This window comes from Mytilus trossulus, chromosome 9 (assembly GCF_036588685.1).
Source record: "Mytilus trossulus isolate FHL-02 chromosome 9, PNRI_Mtr1.1.1.hap1, whole genome shotgun sequence".
NCBI classification, from domain to species: Eukaryota; Metazoa; Mollusca; class Bivalvia; order Mytilida; family Mytilidae; genus Mytilus; species Mytilus trossulus.
In genome coordinates this window covers 62,643,414-62,661,266 of record NC_086381.1, presented here as the reverse complement: position 1 = coordinate 62,661,266, position 17,853 = coordinate 62,643,414, and the positions used below count along the sequence as shown (strand labels likewise).

The following is a 17,853-nucleotide window of genomic DNA, read 5'->3' as shown; positions in this document are numbered from 1 at the left end:
CTGAATACACTGTTTGGTGGTGCGCCTGTCAGATGCGGAACGTAATGATTAGGTAATAGGTAACAGGTGAATATACTATTGGTATCGGTATCGGACTCGACCCGGAACTTCTTAATTATTGGCAATATTAATAACGTGGAAAACAAAAGTGCCTGGAGTGGTGTAATTTTCAATTAACACCTTTGTACTATATTAGTGATATATAAAGTTGAATTCTTTGATTCGTCGTTTTAACGTGATGACGGCTGAAAAATTGGACTTCGTAATTTTAGTATTATAGATACAATGTATATTCACTTTTAATACCAACTAATAAAATAAAACGATCTTTACCATTCAGTGAAAACAATCAATCTTTTACATTTTAATATTTTATGATGTGTTTAAATGAGTAGTTATTGTTACAAACTCCATTAGAAATTTGAATTGAGATCAGTTTTAGAATAAGGGAAAGGGGGATGTGAAAAAAAAATTGGGGGGGGGGTCAATTTTTCTCATTTCAGATTTCAAAAATAAAAAGAAAATTTCTTCAAACATTTTTTTGAGAGGATTAATATTCAACAGCATAGTGAAATGCTGAAAGGCGAAAAGTCCATTTTACCACATTCATTCTGTGTCAGAAACCTATGATGCGTCAACTATTTAATCACAATCCAAATTTAGAACTGAATCCAGCTTGAATGTTGTGTCCATACTTGCCCCAACCGTTCAGGGTTCAACCTCTATGGTCGTATAAAGCTGACCCTGTGGAGCATCTGGTTTAAGTTGTCAGCAAAGTCTGGGGAAAAATCATATCTAGTTTACGATTAAAACCTTTGAGTTTTTTGTTTGAGTGTTGTATGCACTGTTTGTTGTTTGAGTGTTGTATGCACTGTTACTTTTTGATGAAGCAATAAGGATCAATAAGAGCACTTTGCTTTTTAAGTGGTTTTTTTTTATGTGAATGAACTAATTTTGTGTCATAGATCGATACCCAAACCATTTGTTCTCTATTATATTTTAAAAGTGAAAGTGATGATTATGTTTATATTATTTCTCTCATTATTGTTACCAAGAATTTCTATTGAAAACTGTTATGTTAGGTAGAAAAAAAAGATAGCAGTTTGGTTTGTACAGTGACAAGTATTTCACAAACTTACAGGGTTTATACCGAAAAAATACGGCTGTTATAAAGTATTAAATTAACATCTGGTCGGAATGGAGACGTCTAATCCAATTTTGAGCATTTGTGGAGAGTTTACATCATATATCTATGTGAATGCACTATCAGTAATACTTTAAGAGGGGAATACAGGTTCTTTACAATGCAGAATCCCCCAACATACACACTCTTCTAACATTCTCGGACTCATCTTCTTAGACCCATTTTTCAGAACCTACTTAAATGATTATTATTTGTTTTTACTCATTTCATATTGATATGGATGAAATATTTGCTACTGAATGATATGCAGAAAGCAAATAATCACAATACGATTTATTTTAGATATATATGCAAGAAGTGCTCGAGGAAAAAATTAAACGGATGTACTGTGTATGAATTTTATATTTCAGAACAACAAATAATTGCAAACCTCATCTGCTTTTATCAGACAAATTGCACGTGGGCACGTATCTGTGACATATATAACTTCTATTGACGTGATGGCGATGTTACTCCTTTCGACGTATTTATAGCACGCATAACTGATACCTTTTATGTTTAAGTTTGAAACACCAAATGTCGTCTACAAAAAAATAAAACAAGTCCCAGGATAAAGTTTCTTAAAGTAACACATCTAAAAAAAAAAAAATAATATATACAATTTGGGTGCACTTTCTAAACGTTTATCTTACAGTGCGAAATTATACATCTTCAGACAAGTTTAATTTAAAGATGTCAGAATAGATCTAAAAGTTATAGTATTGACAATATATACATGCAGCCACCTTTGGAAAACATTCCCCATCAACGCATGCCTTTTTTATTCGCGATTGGTGATATTTTTAAGGCAACAGCATACAAATAAAAAAAACTTGGAATTGGATTTTAAGGAAAAATAAGTAAGAAATCACTTTGCAATATTGTATGTGCATTCTATATATAAACTACAACTTTACATGTGCACCGTTTAAGTTGCTGACAAAAAGTACAGCAACAAAAATTTTGCCCAGTTGAACACATGTCTGACTCTATATCAAATATATCAATTGATCAACTTTGCTTTTTATTATATCTATATCACCAATGCATTACTACATATATAGTTTAACAAAATTGACAAGCGTATTTTTATCACAGTTAAATGTACAATATGCATATTGCTCACACACAAAAGGTAAACTAGAGCGTGAAATGGACATACAGAAAACTACCGGATTCATTGATTTAATGGAAAACTAGTCTAAAACCATTTATAAGTAGAGTATATTGACACTCTTAAGCATGTAAGTATTTATATTCACTAGATCACATCATGTTTCCATTTTGACTATGACGGAGAAAAAAATATCAGGGGCGGATCCAGCCATTTAAAAGGGGGGTCCCAACCCAGGATGAAGAGGGGGTTCAAACTATATGTCCCGATTCAAATGCATTGATCGGCAAAAAGGGGGAGGGTTCCAACCCCTGGACCCCACTTGGATCCGCCACTGAATAAGAAAAATTGCATTAAAACTATTTTTTTTATTCTAACCAAATTTTAAGAAGCATGAATTATACAGAGTCCTATTAATTTATTTATGTATTTATTCATTTTATTATAGATCTATTTACAACATAGAAAGAAAAAAACATAATTTGTTGTCACAGTCAAATTTACAAGCTGTATTGATACACATATAAAAGATAAACTAGAGCGTGAAATGGGCACAAAGAAAGCTACCAGGTACGTTGTTGTGGGATGATAAACGACAACCATATCATATAACAAATCACTATCTCACTCAAAAATGATTTTGTCATCAATTTCTTTCAAATAAATAGTATGCTAGTGCTATTTAGGTCATCTTTTGAACTAGTCATGTTGACTAAGTTAGGGTCAGGTATCAATTTTTGTCGTGTTTGCACCACGCTGGAAAAATTCAAATTGACCGGAAATTATACGTATTGAACGGGGTAAGTTTAACTTGAAATCTCAATTAGGGTCAGCGACAGCAAAAGTAGCTTTTACTTTTGAATGTTAAATGTTTTTTTTTAATAGTTTGTTATTCGGAACGTACACTTAAAGAGAGAAGAAATGAACGTGAGAATGGATGTCACAGCGAGGACGCCTCTGTCAGTAACTTATATTTTGTCTATAATTATTTGCAGACCTTTTTAAACCAAAAAAGCAGACAAAACCTTGTTATTTGTGAAAAAGAAATTAATTTATTACAAAGAAAGAACATTACCGACTTTAATAAAAATATTATTTCAAATAATTAAATCATGCACTATACATTTCTAATATTGGTGGCAATACTAGTACACGTGTACTAACAATATTTGAAATAATTATCAAGTTTTGATAACAAGATAAATATTGAAAAGCAGCTTAACCGGTCTCGCAATATGTAATAAAAGTCAAGGGTACGCGCCAAAAGCATTTTTTTTTTTAGTTAAATACACAATTCAACAATAGCTTGTACTGCAACTTCCATGTCCGGAGGATTTGCAATCATGTCAAATATCTATAGTCTGGTCTTCAAGTCATAATAAACAGTTTAACCTGTTTATTCTTTACTATCCTTCAGGCTTGTAAAGCGTATAAAATCAGTATAGAAAATATGCATGCGAGAATCATTTTTTGCAGTTATACACATCAAGCTTGCTAGGTACGTAACAGGTAGTCATGGTAGTGTGGTCTCAAATTAGAAATAAGGAGATGTGATAAAATTGACATAATATTACTATCCACATAAAACTAAAGGACAAGGGTGCAGTTTACCTAAAACATGTAAAATGAATATTCCTACACATTTGATTTTATTCAACATCACGATTGTTAATTCATACAGTAGTGCGTATACTATCTTTAATTTATGCATACCTGTTCAATAATGTCACCACAAAGATTCCACAAACTACCGTGTATTTTACTCTTTAACAGTTTAACAGATTAAAAAAAGATAAATAGAGAATTGAAGTTATTATACATTTAGAAATCTTCAGGGCACGAAGAGAGCAAATGCTGATTAACAGTACATTTATTTAGGGAAGAATTATGTACATGTACCAGGATGTCCATTTATTTATCATTTGAAACATGTTGAAAACAAATTTAAAAAAGGCCATGCATAAATGTGCCTGATGTTCATATGATGAAATCTTAATCTTTCAGTCAGTTTAATTGAAGTCTGGAGCTGGCATGTCAGTTAACTGCTAGTAGTCTGTTGTTATTTACGTATTATTGTCATTTTGTTTATTTTCTTTGGTTACATCTTCTGACATCAGACTCGGACTTCTCTTGAACTGAATTTTAATGTGCGTATTGTTATGCGTTTACTTTTCTACATTGGTTAGAGGTATAGGGGGAGGGTTGAGATCTCACAAACATGTTTAACCCCGCAGCATTTTTGCGCCTGTCCCAAGTCAGGAGCCTCTGGCCTTTGTTAGTCTTGTATTATTTTAATTTTAGTTTCTTGTGTACAATTTGGAAATTAGTATGGCGTTCATTATCACTGAACTAGTATATATTTGTTATGGGGCCAGCTGAAGGACGATTCCGGGTGCGGAAATTTCTCGCTACATTGAAGACCTGTTGGTGACCTTCTGCTGTTGCTTTTTTATTTGGTCGGGTTGTTGTCTTTTTGACACATTCCCCATTTCCATTCTCAATTTTATAAAAGATTTTTTAAGTTTCTCGTCACATAAAAAATTTCCAGACACCCACGTGTTTTCGTTTTTAATTAGTATATTCATAAATGTTTTGTAACTTGACGTTTAACAACCATCCATCAATCACTCATCATCATTTCCATGAAAGAGAGATATTTCATCTTTCGTCGTAAATTTTTATTCTTGTAAGTGTACCGCAGTCACAGGCACTTGTCTCAGAAGTCCCCCTCCCTTATATATACCTTAATTGTAGTGGTAAAAATTCGGAGACAAGTACATGTGCACGTAGTGTTACTGTATATTATATATACATAAAAAAAGAAGATGTTGTAACAACCTCTAGTTCAGGTTATTTTGGAAGTTATATATAGAAATATAACCAAAAGCAAGTTGTACAAAACGTGAAACTAACATGATGATTTAACCTGGCGAAATAACATTTTATTTACAGGTAACAAACATCATGACTGGAGCCGAGGACAGCAGGTTTGTGTGACTAACACTCTTAAATATGTAAACACATGTACATTTTATTAATTACATAAATTAATTATACATTTAATTATACTTTTTTTTTTTACTAAAAATCATTTAGTTTTAAAGTATCTTAATCCTTATGTAAAATTCTAACGCTTACTTTTACTATCCATTCATGGGTACGATTTATCGCATACACCACTAATTACTGTATATGGACGATTTATTACGTATATGCACGATTTATTATTGTACGTGCGCGATTAATTACTGTATGTACACGATTAATTACTACATGTGCACGATTTATAGCTGTATGTGCATGATTTATTGCTGTATGTGCACGATTTAATTCTTTTAAAACATGGATCGACCGCACAAGGTCATCGTCCACGAACGCGTTCGCCGGTTTTACATGTACATTGTACATGCTCAAATCTGTCATAAATAGCCTTCCTTTTATTTAACATATTATTAAAAAAAAAACTCGGTCCTTCCTGCAAAAAATATACTTATAATTGGTTTTCTATTGTACAGTGTTTTTTCTTTTCTTTTCAATTAATTAACTGTAAACTGAATTTTTAAATTTTTAAATTAAAAGATACCACTGAAAGTTCTTTTCTGTGTACAGACCACAACGTTGGTTTTCCTTTTTTTTTTAAATTTGGCCCAAATGTATGCATTCTTGTGAAAATGTTTCATTGCCTTTAACCCCCACAACTCCTCTTATTCGTATACACTCGTAACATGCCATGCAAGAATGCAAACTCTTCTGTGCCAGTGCAACATTTGCATCACTAGTTTTCATAACACCTAAAATCATGTGTATCAAAAAAAGTAATTTATACATTTGTTCCATATTTCAGTTTACCTACAGACTTATATATGTCAATTGCAAAACAAGAAAAACGGAATGCCAATTTGTACGCTTTTTCAGCAAAATAATAGCGATATAATCGTAGCCTTACTTTGGTGGTTTTACAGATTTTATGCAATCTGTGAACTCTGACAACTGGGGAAACATGATGTGTTGCTTGGCAGATCATATATTTCATTTGTACGGAAAATTTAAAGGCGAATTATCTGAACATAGGTTTGATTTTGGTCACTGAAATATCTGAATTAAACAAATGTAGCATATAGATATACATATATATAAGTAACATTTGGTGGTTTTTTTTCGTTTGTTTGTGTGTGCTCTAGTTTTAGTCTGTAATTATTTTTTGTTCATTTCTTGTAATTAGTATATTTGTGTTATAAAATGTAAATCTTCAGTATAATGGAGGAAATAAAGAGAATCAATCAATCAATTTATTTATTTATATGCAGCAACAAACGACAACCATTGAATTAATAGATTGGCTTCTGAAAAAACTCAACCATGTTAGTGTTGTCTTGAAATTAACGATTTTTGTTTTGTTATTTTATGATTGATTAAACCACTAAACAATACGAGTGTTTAACATTTAAAAAAAATACTCGTTGCATGAGCTTTTTGTTATAGCAGAAACTAGCATTTTGATATAAAGTTCAATATACGCATTGAATAATATTAGTTACATAGTGTGTTAGTGACCTAATATGATATATACAGGGTCAGTAAATTCCATATGGGGTGAGAGCGAAGCCCCCGCCTCCCTACTAACATAATATTGAATATACAGGGTCTCCACGAGGTCGCTTTTAACCAATCATATTCCTAGAAATGTATATGAGGTAAGATAAAGTTCAATATACGCAGTGAATATAAGTTGTTCATCAGATGATATAATTTCAATAATTTTTTTTTACAGTATTTCTCCTGAGAAATATTAATCAATACTCTGAACCCTCTTCATCTATTTTTAAATTTGTAGTTTCATAACATCAACACCATCAAAGAAAGATCGACGAAAAAGTAAAAACAAGGTTTTACGATTTTTGAGGCGGAGATGGGTAATTTATGGACTATTAGCCAGTCTCCTATTAACATTTGTTATAGTGGTAATTTTGGCAGCTATCCTTGGGAGCAAAGAAGAAAACCACCACGGTCAGCCTAGAAAAATCACAGTACGAAAGGGAGCAGTTGTAGCTGATCATGAAGTGTGTTCCAGAATTGGAAGGTATATGATAACACGCAAAGATGTATTAATGCAATATGAATCAAGAGTTAAAAATCTTATCTTGGCTTTTTCTCTATTTCTAACAATAAAAGGAACTTAACTTAAAAGACTACAATGTGGACCAAATGAACTACTATATGAAGTATCAGATAAAGACCGAATTATATGCAAACCTATTATGTTGTTAAATAAATGCTTATACCATTTAAGACGCAAAATCTGACACCCCGAGTGACATAATATGTTTTGATTAGTTTTTAAACCAATGATTTTACACTAAGAAGCTGACATCTAGTTAAATTCCAGAGAACAGAACACTATACACGTCTGCTTCTACTTGCTGGACATACATTATGGTTCGGTTCCTCCCGTGAAATACATTATTTGGTGGTAGCAACTCTCAAATAAGAATTGTTTATACTTGAACTTACCTTGATAGTTTTTCTCCGCTTCAAAACGCCACCCGTGTCAAACATAGACACCCCGCATGTGGTGTTCTATACGGTGTTAAAACTAGATAAATATAGCGGCATTCGTGTTACAAGGAATATAAATATCGAAATCTGCTAAACAAAAACAAAAAACAACAACAACAAAAAAAACCAAAAAAAAAAACCCAACCAATCTGAAAACACACCATGTTTAATGTGTATACATATGTAAAATCACAGACAATACTGAAAACAGAAACTAGATTTATATGAACTCTAAATAATCTGTGATTAGCAACAGGTGCTACAGCATAACAGTAGAATCCCATCCTCGTTACGATTTAGCCCGTTTTTGTTTATGCGGCGTAAAGTAATCCTCAACCAATCAAACCATTTTGTAAAATGCATGATGCACCACAGGTAATTTATAGTCGTAGCAAGTACTATTTGGTTATATGGCATTAATATCACATTTTAATTTTCAATACTTCTTCTTTCAGGGATGTTTTAGTAGATGGTGGTTCTGCTGTCGATGCTACTGTCGCTACTTTGTTATGTAACGGTGTCATGGCACCTCATAGCATGGGGATAGGTGGAGGTATGTTATGATATTTTCGATAAAAAAAATTATATCGGTGTAGGAAATCAACTTAAAAGTAAGAACAATTACTAATTTATAATAATAGATATACAAATTTTAAAAACACATAGAAACTTTGCGTGTTTTGAAAGTTCAAACTTATCTTTGGTCTTTATTGCCATGGCGTTGTCAGTTTATTTTCGACTTATTCGTTTGGTTATCCTTTTTGTATCTTTCACTCACTTTAAGGTATTATTTAAAGAAAAATAAGAGATACACTTGTTAATTTTAGGTTGTTTTATGGTTATTTATGATGCACAGAACAAGAAAACATTAGTGATAGATGGACGAGAAACGGCACCATTAAGTTCTTCACAAGAAACATTTGCCAACGAATCTGGGCACATAGGTAAGGTTCATGCTTTAGACCTGAAGGATGTAACAGGGCATGGCTGAGACATCAAGGCGCCTGTTTAAAAGTCTATGTAAGCCCGTCTTAAACCAGGAGCCTGTTCAGTGGTCGTCGTTTGTTGATGTGGGTCCTGTTTCTCGTTCTCGTTTTATGTATATATTAGACCGTTGGTTGTCCTGTCTAAATGGTTTTAAACTATTCATTTTGCCGTTCGGTGTGAGCCCAGTCTCTGTTTTGAAGAACGTATGTTGGTCTATAATAATTGTTAACCTTTTAAGAGGGTCTGGATGGGGGGGTGGGGGGGGGGGGGGTGTGTTTGCCCGTTATTCTCTAATCTTCATTTTTAAGGGCATTATTCTCTAATCATTTAACCCCATCCAAACCCCGTTTAAACATGGTGACTTGTGTGTAAAATTGTCTCGTTGCCACTCATATCACATATCTTCTAAGTATTTATATCACGTGAAAACATATAACAAGTACTATATATGACACGGTTTAATATCCAAGAAACATTCATCTTATGTGGAAAAGTAACGATGCAAGATATAAGGGTCTAGAAACATTACGTATCTTTATGTGGTTATGACATTAGGACCATGTCTCTATGTATAAGGATGTCATTTTCTAACGTTTCTGAATGTGATACTAAATGTCAAAAAATGTTGATGGCATAATGAATGTGGAAGAAAGTATTGTATGTATTTGTAAACAAACTATCACAAACTATGAATACGTGTAATCGATTCAAGATGTCGAATTTTGACATCAATATCTAGAAAATTGAACTTCTCATCTCTATCGAAGCAGCGTCAATTGATGTGAATATATGAATATTGAAAAAAAAGCTTCATCAAATACTTTTAATTTCCCTCTAAGAAATCTAATACTTTAAGCAGATATTGTATGTGTTACTCTTGTATATGTTGATGCAACGAAGGTAAATTCTATTGTCCGGCCTTCAAACGACCTTTGTTTCGGATGTTCCAATACTGCCTTAGACTAACTTCATTGCATTGTGCTATTGGTATATATTATTGGTATATATTATTGGTATATATTATTGGTATATATTATTGGTATATATTATTGGTATATATTATTGGTATATATTATTGGTATATATTATTGGTATATATATATATACCAAGACTGAGTTGATATATGTTGTTTTCGATGTTATTATTCAGTAAACAATGTTTTAAAATTGTTGACAGCTAAACATATATACATGTATGTCAAACCGTCCATTCGTATTAGGTACTAGACTAAGTACACATATATGCACTTTTACAACTATCTGCAAGGTCGACTACTATTTTTACTTTTTTGTGTGTTTCCGGTATGTATACTACGTACGTAACTATGTTGAGATTTATTCCATCAATTCAAGTTACAATAGATTCATGGGGATTTTTAAAGGGACATATATATATTGAAATTAATTTTTAAAAAATCTATAATCAGGATGGCCGGTATTTTTTGAAGTTTTACCCACTAAAAAACAAACACAATCAAAACACATTTTGCATTCTCTCAATAGCATTGTAATTTTAAGCGCACAAAATAGCAGTCATATGTGATCATAAATGTAAACTATACAAGTGTCTAGCTCTAATTAGTACTAAGAATGCATACCTGCCAACTGTCACTATTTGCGGGGGATTTCCCCCATGGAGCTCCCAAATTGAAATTTTGAAAGAGCAATTTTGTCATCAGTTTTAAATAAAACAATTAATTGTACAATGACAGTAGGCTAATAAAAGTATGAAGAGGTCAAAAAACAACATTAAAATGTAGTTGAAGGCCCCCTTGAAGGTTGTTAAGGACTATGGCAGCCATCTTGCACGCAAAACCCCCATGAGCATTTTTAAAAGTTGGCAGGTATGAGAATGTACTGGGTGTATATAAATTAAAAGCGAAAAAGCATCTTGTATATCTTAAATTATTCAGGTCCAAAGTTTATTGCTGTTCCCGGTGAGATTGCAACATATTGGAAAGCACATCAAAGATATGGAAAATTACCATGGAAACGATTATTCGAACCATCGATAAACCTGCTAGAAAAGGGATTCCACGTTTCTCATGCCGTAGAACGTGCAATGAAGCGCGTAATGGCTACTACCAATAACAGTGTTTGCGAAATACGCGGGATTGGGTATGTATTATTTGGTAGATTGTACATGTTGTATTTCCAAAAAGTTTAGAATAATTCATTTTTTTTTTAGATTTAGCAATTATATTTGTTGTAGTATTTGGAACACATCCTATCTAAATGACAAAACACTGCAAAAATAAAGATAAGTATCTACCGAATTTCTAGTTGACGAAATCAATTTTCTTTGCACCAGCATAGTCGAAATCAAAATAAGGAAAAGTGATAAAAACTTTGATATGAATATGCCAGGCAAAATATACCCTGAAAACTTCCGTGAATTTTTCATTTAAACATACACTTGAGATTGCTACCATGTAACTGCTTTCTTTTCTTGTCTCTCTGTCTCTGTTCAAATATGAAATGATTTGTAAAACGAATATTCTGTACGTTTTCAGTGAAATTTTCTGTGATAAGATGGGACAAATTTTACCAGAAGGAAGCTTTGTCCAATGGCCCAAGTTAGCAGAAACGTACAAACAGCTAGCAGATGTAGGACCTGACTACATGTATAAGGGCAAATTTGCAGAAACTATGGCACAGGAAATAAAAAAAATAGGTCAGTTGTCAGTAAGATATTTACTATAATATCATGATGTTTGTAAATATATCCTGTATATATAATTGTTTATGATTAAATGTTGTCAACAAATTCAAACGTCTTGTGTTAACGAACATCACAATGCCAGCTATCAACATATACTAAGAGAAATGTTTAAGACAGGATTAACAAAAGAAAATATTGCCTTGAAACAGAAACGATGTTTGTTATCGGTCTGCTGTAAACATGGTAAACATTCATGAAATATTTGCCACTGGAGTAAGTGAACACGAATCAATATTTATATATCTTTAATCTGTTAAACTGTTGCAATTACAATGATATACAGACAATCAATCTATTTGTTTATTGAAATACCCGTCTGTATTTTTTTTTAATGGATACCAAGTAAACTGTGGCAACTCGCTGGACATTATTGGCTAACTGACAAAGGTGACTATAATAAACGTAATTTCATCCTTACTGCTAAATGCGACGTGAATAAATGAAAGGCTGCGTTATATAAATAAAATGAAGCTAATTTGAACAATCTTGTATCTCAAACTATTGATATTTTACTTTTACTACTTGTTTAGGTGGAATATTTCAAAAAGAAGACTTTGAATCCTATTCCGTGAAAGAAAGTTCTGGAATACACGTTGACCTCGGAGATATGATACTGCTGACCCATGGCGCCCCTAGTGGAGGACCTGTGATGGGTCTAACAATGAAAATACTTGAAGGTATTATTTTGTTTTATCACGTGACGATTTACATTGTATCATGATGCGAAACTTGTCTTTGAATTTAAACATATTAGGAAATACTCTATTTCATTAAATATTGTCCATCATTGTTCATATTCATATTGATTTAAATAAGTGCATATGCTAAAAAAAACATGAAAACAAGTCTTTTCATTTCAATCTTTTTATTTTATCTTTCAAGGCATGGGAATCAACGAAGACAATTTGAAAGATACACCATCAAAAGCGTTAGCGTATCATAAAATGATAGAAGCAATCAAATTGTCATATGGTGAAAGATTTAAACTTGGTGATGAAGACTTTGTAGATGGAGTGAAAGAGGTAATTGAACTAATTTATTGAAGATGCATATGCTAGTATAATTTAATGCATATAAAGATAGACATTTTGGTTACGATTATGTTAGCAATGCTATGTTTCATCGACATGTACACTATAAAAGCCTCGTCCCGGGTGGTTAAAACAGTTCGTTTAAAGTGATTGCTGGCATGTCAACAAGGAGGTTTTTAGTTCAAATCCAGCGCGAAGCAAGCGTGTTCGACGCCGATCTCAATTGACTAGAAGGTTGCAAGTTTACCTACCGACTGTTGTTTTTTCCTGGTAGTCCGGGGTCTTGCACCAATACAACAAACCATGGTGTAGTCAAGAGTACCGAAAGTGGCATCAAAACAATCAATAAATAGTCATCTATTTGGCCTTTTTTTTATTATTATTCGAGCGTCACTGATAGGTCTTTTGAAGACTTAACACGTGTCTGGAGTACACATCTATATATGCTTGAAATATAAATGTATCTTTTATGTGTTTTGCGATTTTTCCGAAATCAACCTAGTAATTATGAAATGCATTTTATTAAAATTTATTGCTGTATATGTATATATGTATGATAATTGTTTTTTAGTTTCACCAGATGTCTTTCAGTTTTTGCTGCTGTTTTGTTCATTTAATTGTTGTTTTACATCCTAATATTCATTGTAATAAAAAAAAACAATTTGATATGATATTTTCAGCTTGTAGAAAAGATGATATCTGAAGAATTCGCTGCATCCTTACGTGGAAAAATAGATTTTAATAAAACACATGATATTGAATACTATTCAAATGCGACTGAAGCAGCACATGATGAAGGCACTGCGCACGTCAGCGTTTTGAGTCCGGATGGGGATGCTGTATCCGTAACAAGCACAGTTAATACATAGTAAGATTTTAACTTTAAGTAGTAGTTGAAAGAATAAAACAAAAATTCAAAGATATAGATGCATTGTGAGAGGTCAAGCTAGCTATAAAACCAAGTTTAAGCCACAATTTTTTCCACAAAGAAACGCCCGTATAACGTCGTGAACGAGACAGTTGTTTTTTCCATTCTTTTGTGCTTTTGATTTCGCCATAGGCTAAGGGACTTTCCCATATGAATTTTCTCTGGAGTTTGGTATTTTTTTATTTTCCAATTTTGCAAATATAATTACACAGATCTAGATAAAAGTTATCACGATATACTTAAAACGTTTACATAAAAAATGAAATTACCTTTTGTTTACAATTTCTATTCATTTTAAAGACTATAAATCTTTGTACATCCAAAAATCTTTTTGACCTGCATGTCTTTTTTTTACCTTCTGAAAGGCATTTCTTGAATAAGACAGATAAGTGTACACTCTTTTTTCTTTAATAGTTTCGGATCTTTAACGGTTTCGGAGTCCACTGGAATAATATGGAACAACGAGATGGCAGATTTCTCTTTGTTTGATGACAGCAATCTCTTCGGACTGAAGGTATTTATTAAAAGTTTCACATAGAACCACTATCACTGCTGATTGAAAATGGTCACTTTGAATCAAGTTACAATGCGATCTCTTGAATATTTCCGCTCAACGTTAGTCTGTGTGTTCCTGAACTTAATAACATACATATACATCAATTAACCATTGCTCATATAGAATTTACCAAATGTTTATGATTGTGGTCAAATCAAAGATTCTTTGTTCTTGTTCAGATCAAACATCATGCAGGCCAATTGAAATCTTGGAGTTCAGTTTTTAAAGGTTTTTTTTAATGGCCGTTCCCTTAATTACTGATCATGCAGGCAAAGATGACGCTAAGATTTTTTTTCTAAAAAACGTCTCCGTGTGTTTTTGAGCATATTAACATGCACTTAGATATCTTGTCTTCGTATCTCATGATGAAGGTAAGGCCGGAATCCAGTGTCACCTGAAGTAAATCCGATATCATAATGTTTCAAATATAAAGTAAGATTATGATTTAAAATATAAATAGATTTTTAAACGTATTTTTCTGACTTCAGTTCTCACTAACCATACTTATTCTTACTTGATTAACGTTACATTATATTTATAGGCAACAGTTCCAAATAAAGTTCAAGCAGGAAAACGACCTCTGTCTTCCATGGCGCCAGCCATTTTTGTTGACAAGAAAACCGGAAGTGTAAGAATGATTATCGGAAATGCAGGAGGATCTCGAATAACAACAACAAATATACAGGTTAATTTCATGAATGCATTTCCATTTAACACACTATATTATAGGGTTGTTTTACATGCTGTTTATCTATCCAGGCTTCTGTTCTCGTACATGCATGAAATATATTCAGCCATAATTATTACCAAGAAAATACTAAATGATGATACCATATTTCAATGGTGATTACATTTTCAGCTCGCAATGACACTAGAAAAAATAAGATGCGGTATAAGTGCCAATGAGACAATTTTTCATCCTAGCCACAAATAAATAAAAATTTAACAATAATAGACCAAATTACGGCCTTTAACACGCAATCGTGGCTCACACCGAACAGCAAGTTATAAAGGGCATTAAAACTGTTATATCAAGAAGTGGTTTATTTATGGGCCTATTAAGCTTTCAATATCTGTTCATATAACCACACGAAGATAATTAATTACAAAATACGTTACTGAATATGCAATTTGTTTTTTTATGTAGATAGCCGTTAGAAATTTATGGATGGGACAGGACATAGAGGATGCAGTCCGGGAAAAGCGACTTCATCATCAACTTGACCCTAATTTTTTAGTCTATGAGTTTGGATATCCACAGGTGAGAACTATTTTTTATAACGTCATAAATAAGTTTTTTTCATTTTTGTGTACACTTAATTTTAAGGACAAATAATTTGAATACAATGTGTTCCACGATATATATAATGTTAAAACTAATAGTTAACCAAGTGGAAACTAATAGTTAACCAAGTGGAAGCGACGGTAACCTACAAAATTACATAATTTGTCAAGCCCTGCTAGTTATAAAGTTTTTAAGTAGATCTGTTCGAAATTAGAGGCCTTTAAATCACAGGGAAACCATGCGTATGATGTCGGTGTAATAATGTTACCTTGACAATATATATTGCTATAAGTATTGACTGATTTATTGTTATAAGTTTGTATAGCACTTTCTTTTATACATTTTCAAAAACGTACTTCTATTAGATTGTCAATACAACGAATACAGATATACCAGATTTTGCTTTTCAATTGTATCTACTAAACACAGCTGTTTTCAATTACAGGACGTTTTAGAAGTTTTGAAGACGTTTGGTCATGAGTTGAAGATAAAAGACACTTTCATGTCGGTTGTTCAAGCTGTATCGAGAAACATGCTCACAGGAGAGATAAATGGGTTTTCTGATGAAAGAAAATTTCCGGGAAAAGCAATGTTTTACACTACGGAAGAAGATGTTTATATGTGATACTGGCTGCTTATTACATGAAATGCAACATGCGTAAAACAATATCTTAGTGTTGAGATAATCTTTAGTCCCAGAACAATAAAGTGTATCCAGCAACTGTTGTTGAATTCAGGGACGTTTAATGCTGGTACCATGAGTTAGGTTTATAATGAACTTGCATTATTTTGATAAAAAATGTTGTAAATTGGCTCAGTTGATGTTGAAGTTTATCCTGTTTATATGGCCGTGGAAATTACATATCATTTCTCCCCCTTTCGGATAATCTGATAATATTCCCAATTTATTTGTTAAGTTCGTGTTGCTCAGTAATTGGTTTTCCAAGTTGTGTTTTGTGTACTGTTGTTTTTCTTTTCGTCGGTTTTGCTTTATCAATATAAAAATGATCAGGTGGGGTATTTCTGCTAATGAGACAACTCTCCGGTATGCTTGCTAATACCTAGCTATACGTGGAGACATGGGATGGACTACGGTAAAAACTAAACAAAATATCGAAGTTTTGAGACTGTATTTTAAAGTTACAAATTTAGATGGAAATAGGCTAGTTAAAAAGATACATGAATCAAGTAAATCAAAACAGCGCTCGTGGAATTCCCGTGTATTGAAATTTATTGAAAAAAGTGACTTAAGTTCTTTGATAAACGCTCAAAATATGACAATCCGACAAAAAGTTAATATTGTAAAGGACAAGTTAAACACTATGGATGCTGAAAATTGGCTACGCGATGTGCATAACGATCGAAACTGTGAAAATGGAAATAAACTTAGGACGTTCAGACAGTATAAAAGTAATCTTCAGCCAAGCAGTTTTGTGAAATCCGTCAAGTTTAGAGACTATCGTAGAACTTTATCAAACTTTCGTTGTGGTTCATTACCACTCGCCATTGAAACAGGACGTTACACCAAGCCAGTTACACCTTTAAATGAAAGAATTTGTCAGTTTTGTGATGGAAATACGATTGAAACTGAACAACATTTTTTAATGAACTGTAATTTTTATTCGGACTTGAGAGAAGAACTTTTAAATTCACCCTTTTTATCAAACTATGTTTTTATAATCTTGAGTGTAGAAGAGAAATTTAATTATATTATGAGCTGTGATGAAATTCAATTTTTGTTAGCTAAAACATTGCATTTGATGTTTAAGAGGAGAAAGATAAATTTATAACTTTTAAAGAACTAAAAAATTTTAATTATTATTTATTTGCATATTATTAAAGATTTTTAAATCAATTCTACCCTTTTCGTACTTTTTAGTTAAAAATTGTTAATTTACGAAGTAATTGTTTTGTATTTTAAAATTTTACTTTTGAAAAATGTATTAAATTGTGTATGCATTTAATGTGCATGAGGTAAAAGTGTCTCATATGTCTTTTAAGGCAGGAATCTAATGTATTTTTATGCTGTTTTTATCTGATGTATAATATATTATGTATAATGTTAGATTGTGACACTGTAATAAACTAATTACTTACTTACTTACTTACTTACTGCTCATACCTCTCCGCCAGATAACAAATGATATAGAAAGTACGAACTTTGATAATTAGCAATGGCCAAACCGCATTTTGTTTTCTACTTATAAGTTTGAATAATCCTTCGCCTCTCTTTGTTAGGATATATAAAAAAAAATCATGACTGTATGTTGCTTTTAACAATAACTGAACATTTCTGTTACCAAGAACGAACAAACCAGATTAAAGGAATGGAAAAATACTATGTCGAGGGGATAAATAAATATAACAAGGAAAACCACATGACTGTACAGTTACACCGAAACGACGAAAACTTGAGCGCTTTTAAAAAAAAAAAAAGCATTGATATCACGTACTCTTACAAAGTGAGAAGTTTAGCTAGCTATACAACTGA

At 32.3% G+C, this 17,853-nt stretch overlaps 1 protein-coding gene across 1 annotated transcript; it reads left to right on the top strand.

Annotated features, from left to right (window-relative positions):
- Window positions 1-2,844: 2,844 nt before the first annotated feature.
- LOC134683206 (glutathione hydrolase 1 proenzyme-like) lies at window positions 2,845-16,174 on the top strand. The gene is made up of 14 exons (XM_063542362.1): window positions 2,845-2,867; window positions 5,250-5,284; window positions 7,132-7,377; window positions 8,309-8,406; window positions 8,681-8,797; window positions 10,754-10,958; window positions 11,354-11,514; window positions 12,093-12,239; window positions 12,445-12,584; window positions 13,274-13,461; window positions 13,936-14,035; window positions 14,619-14,762; window positions 15,225-15,338; window positions 15,808-16,174. Exons 2-14 carry the CDS (start codon window positions 5,262-5,264, stop codon window positions 15,985-15,987), a joined length of 1,863 nt encoding a protein of 620 aa, XP_063398432.1. The 5' UTR covers window positions 2,845-2,867; window positions 5,250-5,261; the 3' UTR covers window positions 15,988-16,174.
- Window positions 16,175-17,853: the final 1,679 nt, after the last annotated feature.

Coding starts and splice junctions, on each gene's coding strand:
- LOC134683206 (XM_063542362.1), top strand. CDS start 5,262: ATGACTGGAGCCGAGGACAGCAG. Junction 11,515..12,092: donor ACAGGAAATAAAAAAAATAG/GTCAGTTGTCAG, acceptor CTACTTGTTTAG/GTGGAATATTTCAAAAAGAA. Junction 12,240..12,444: donor AACAATGAAAATACTTGAAG/GTATTATTTTGT, acceptor TTATCTTTCAAG/GCATGGGAATCAACGAAGAC.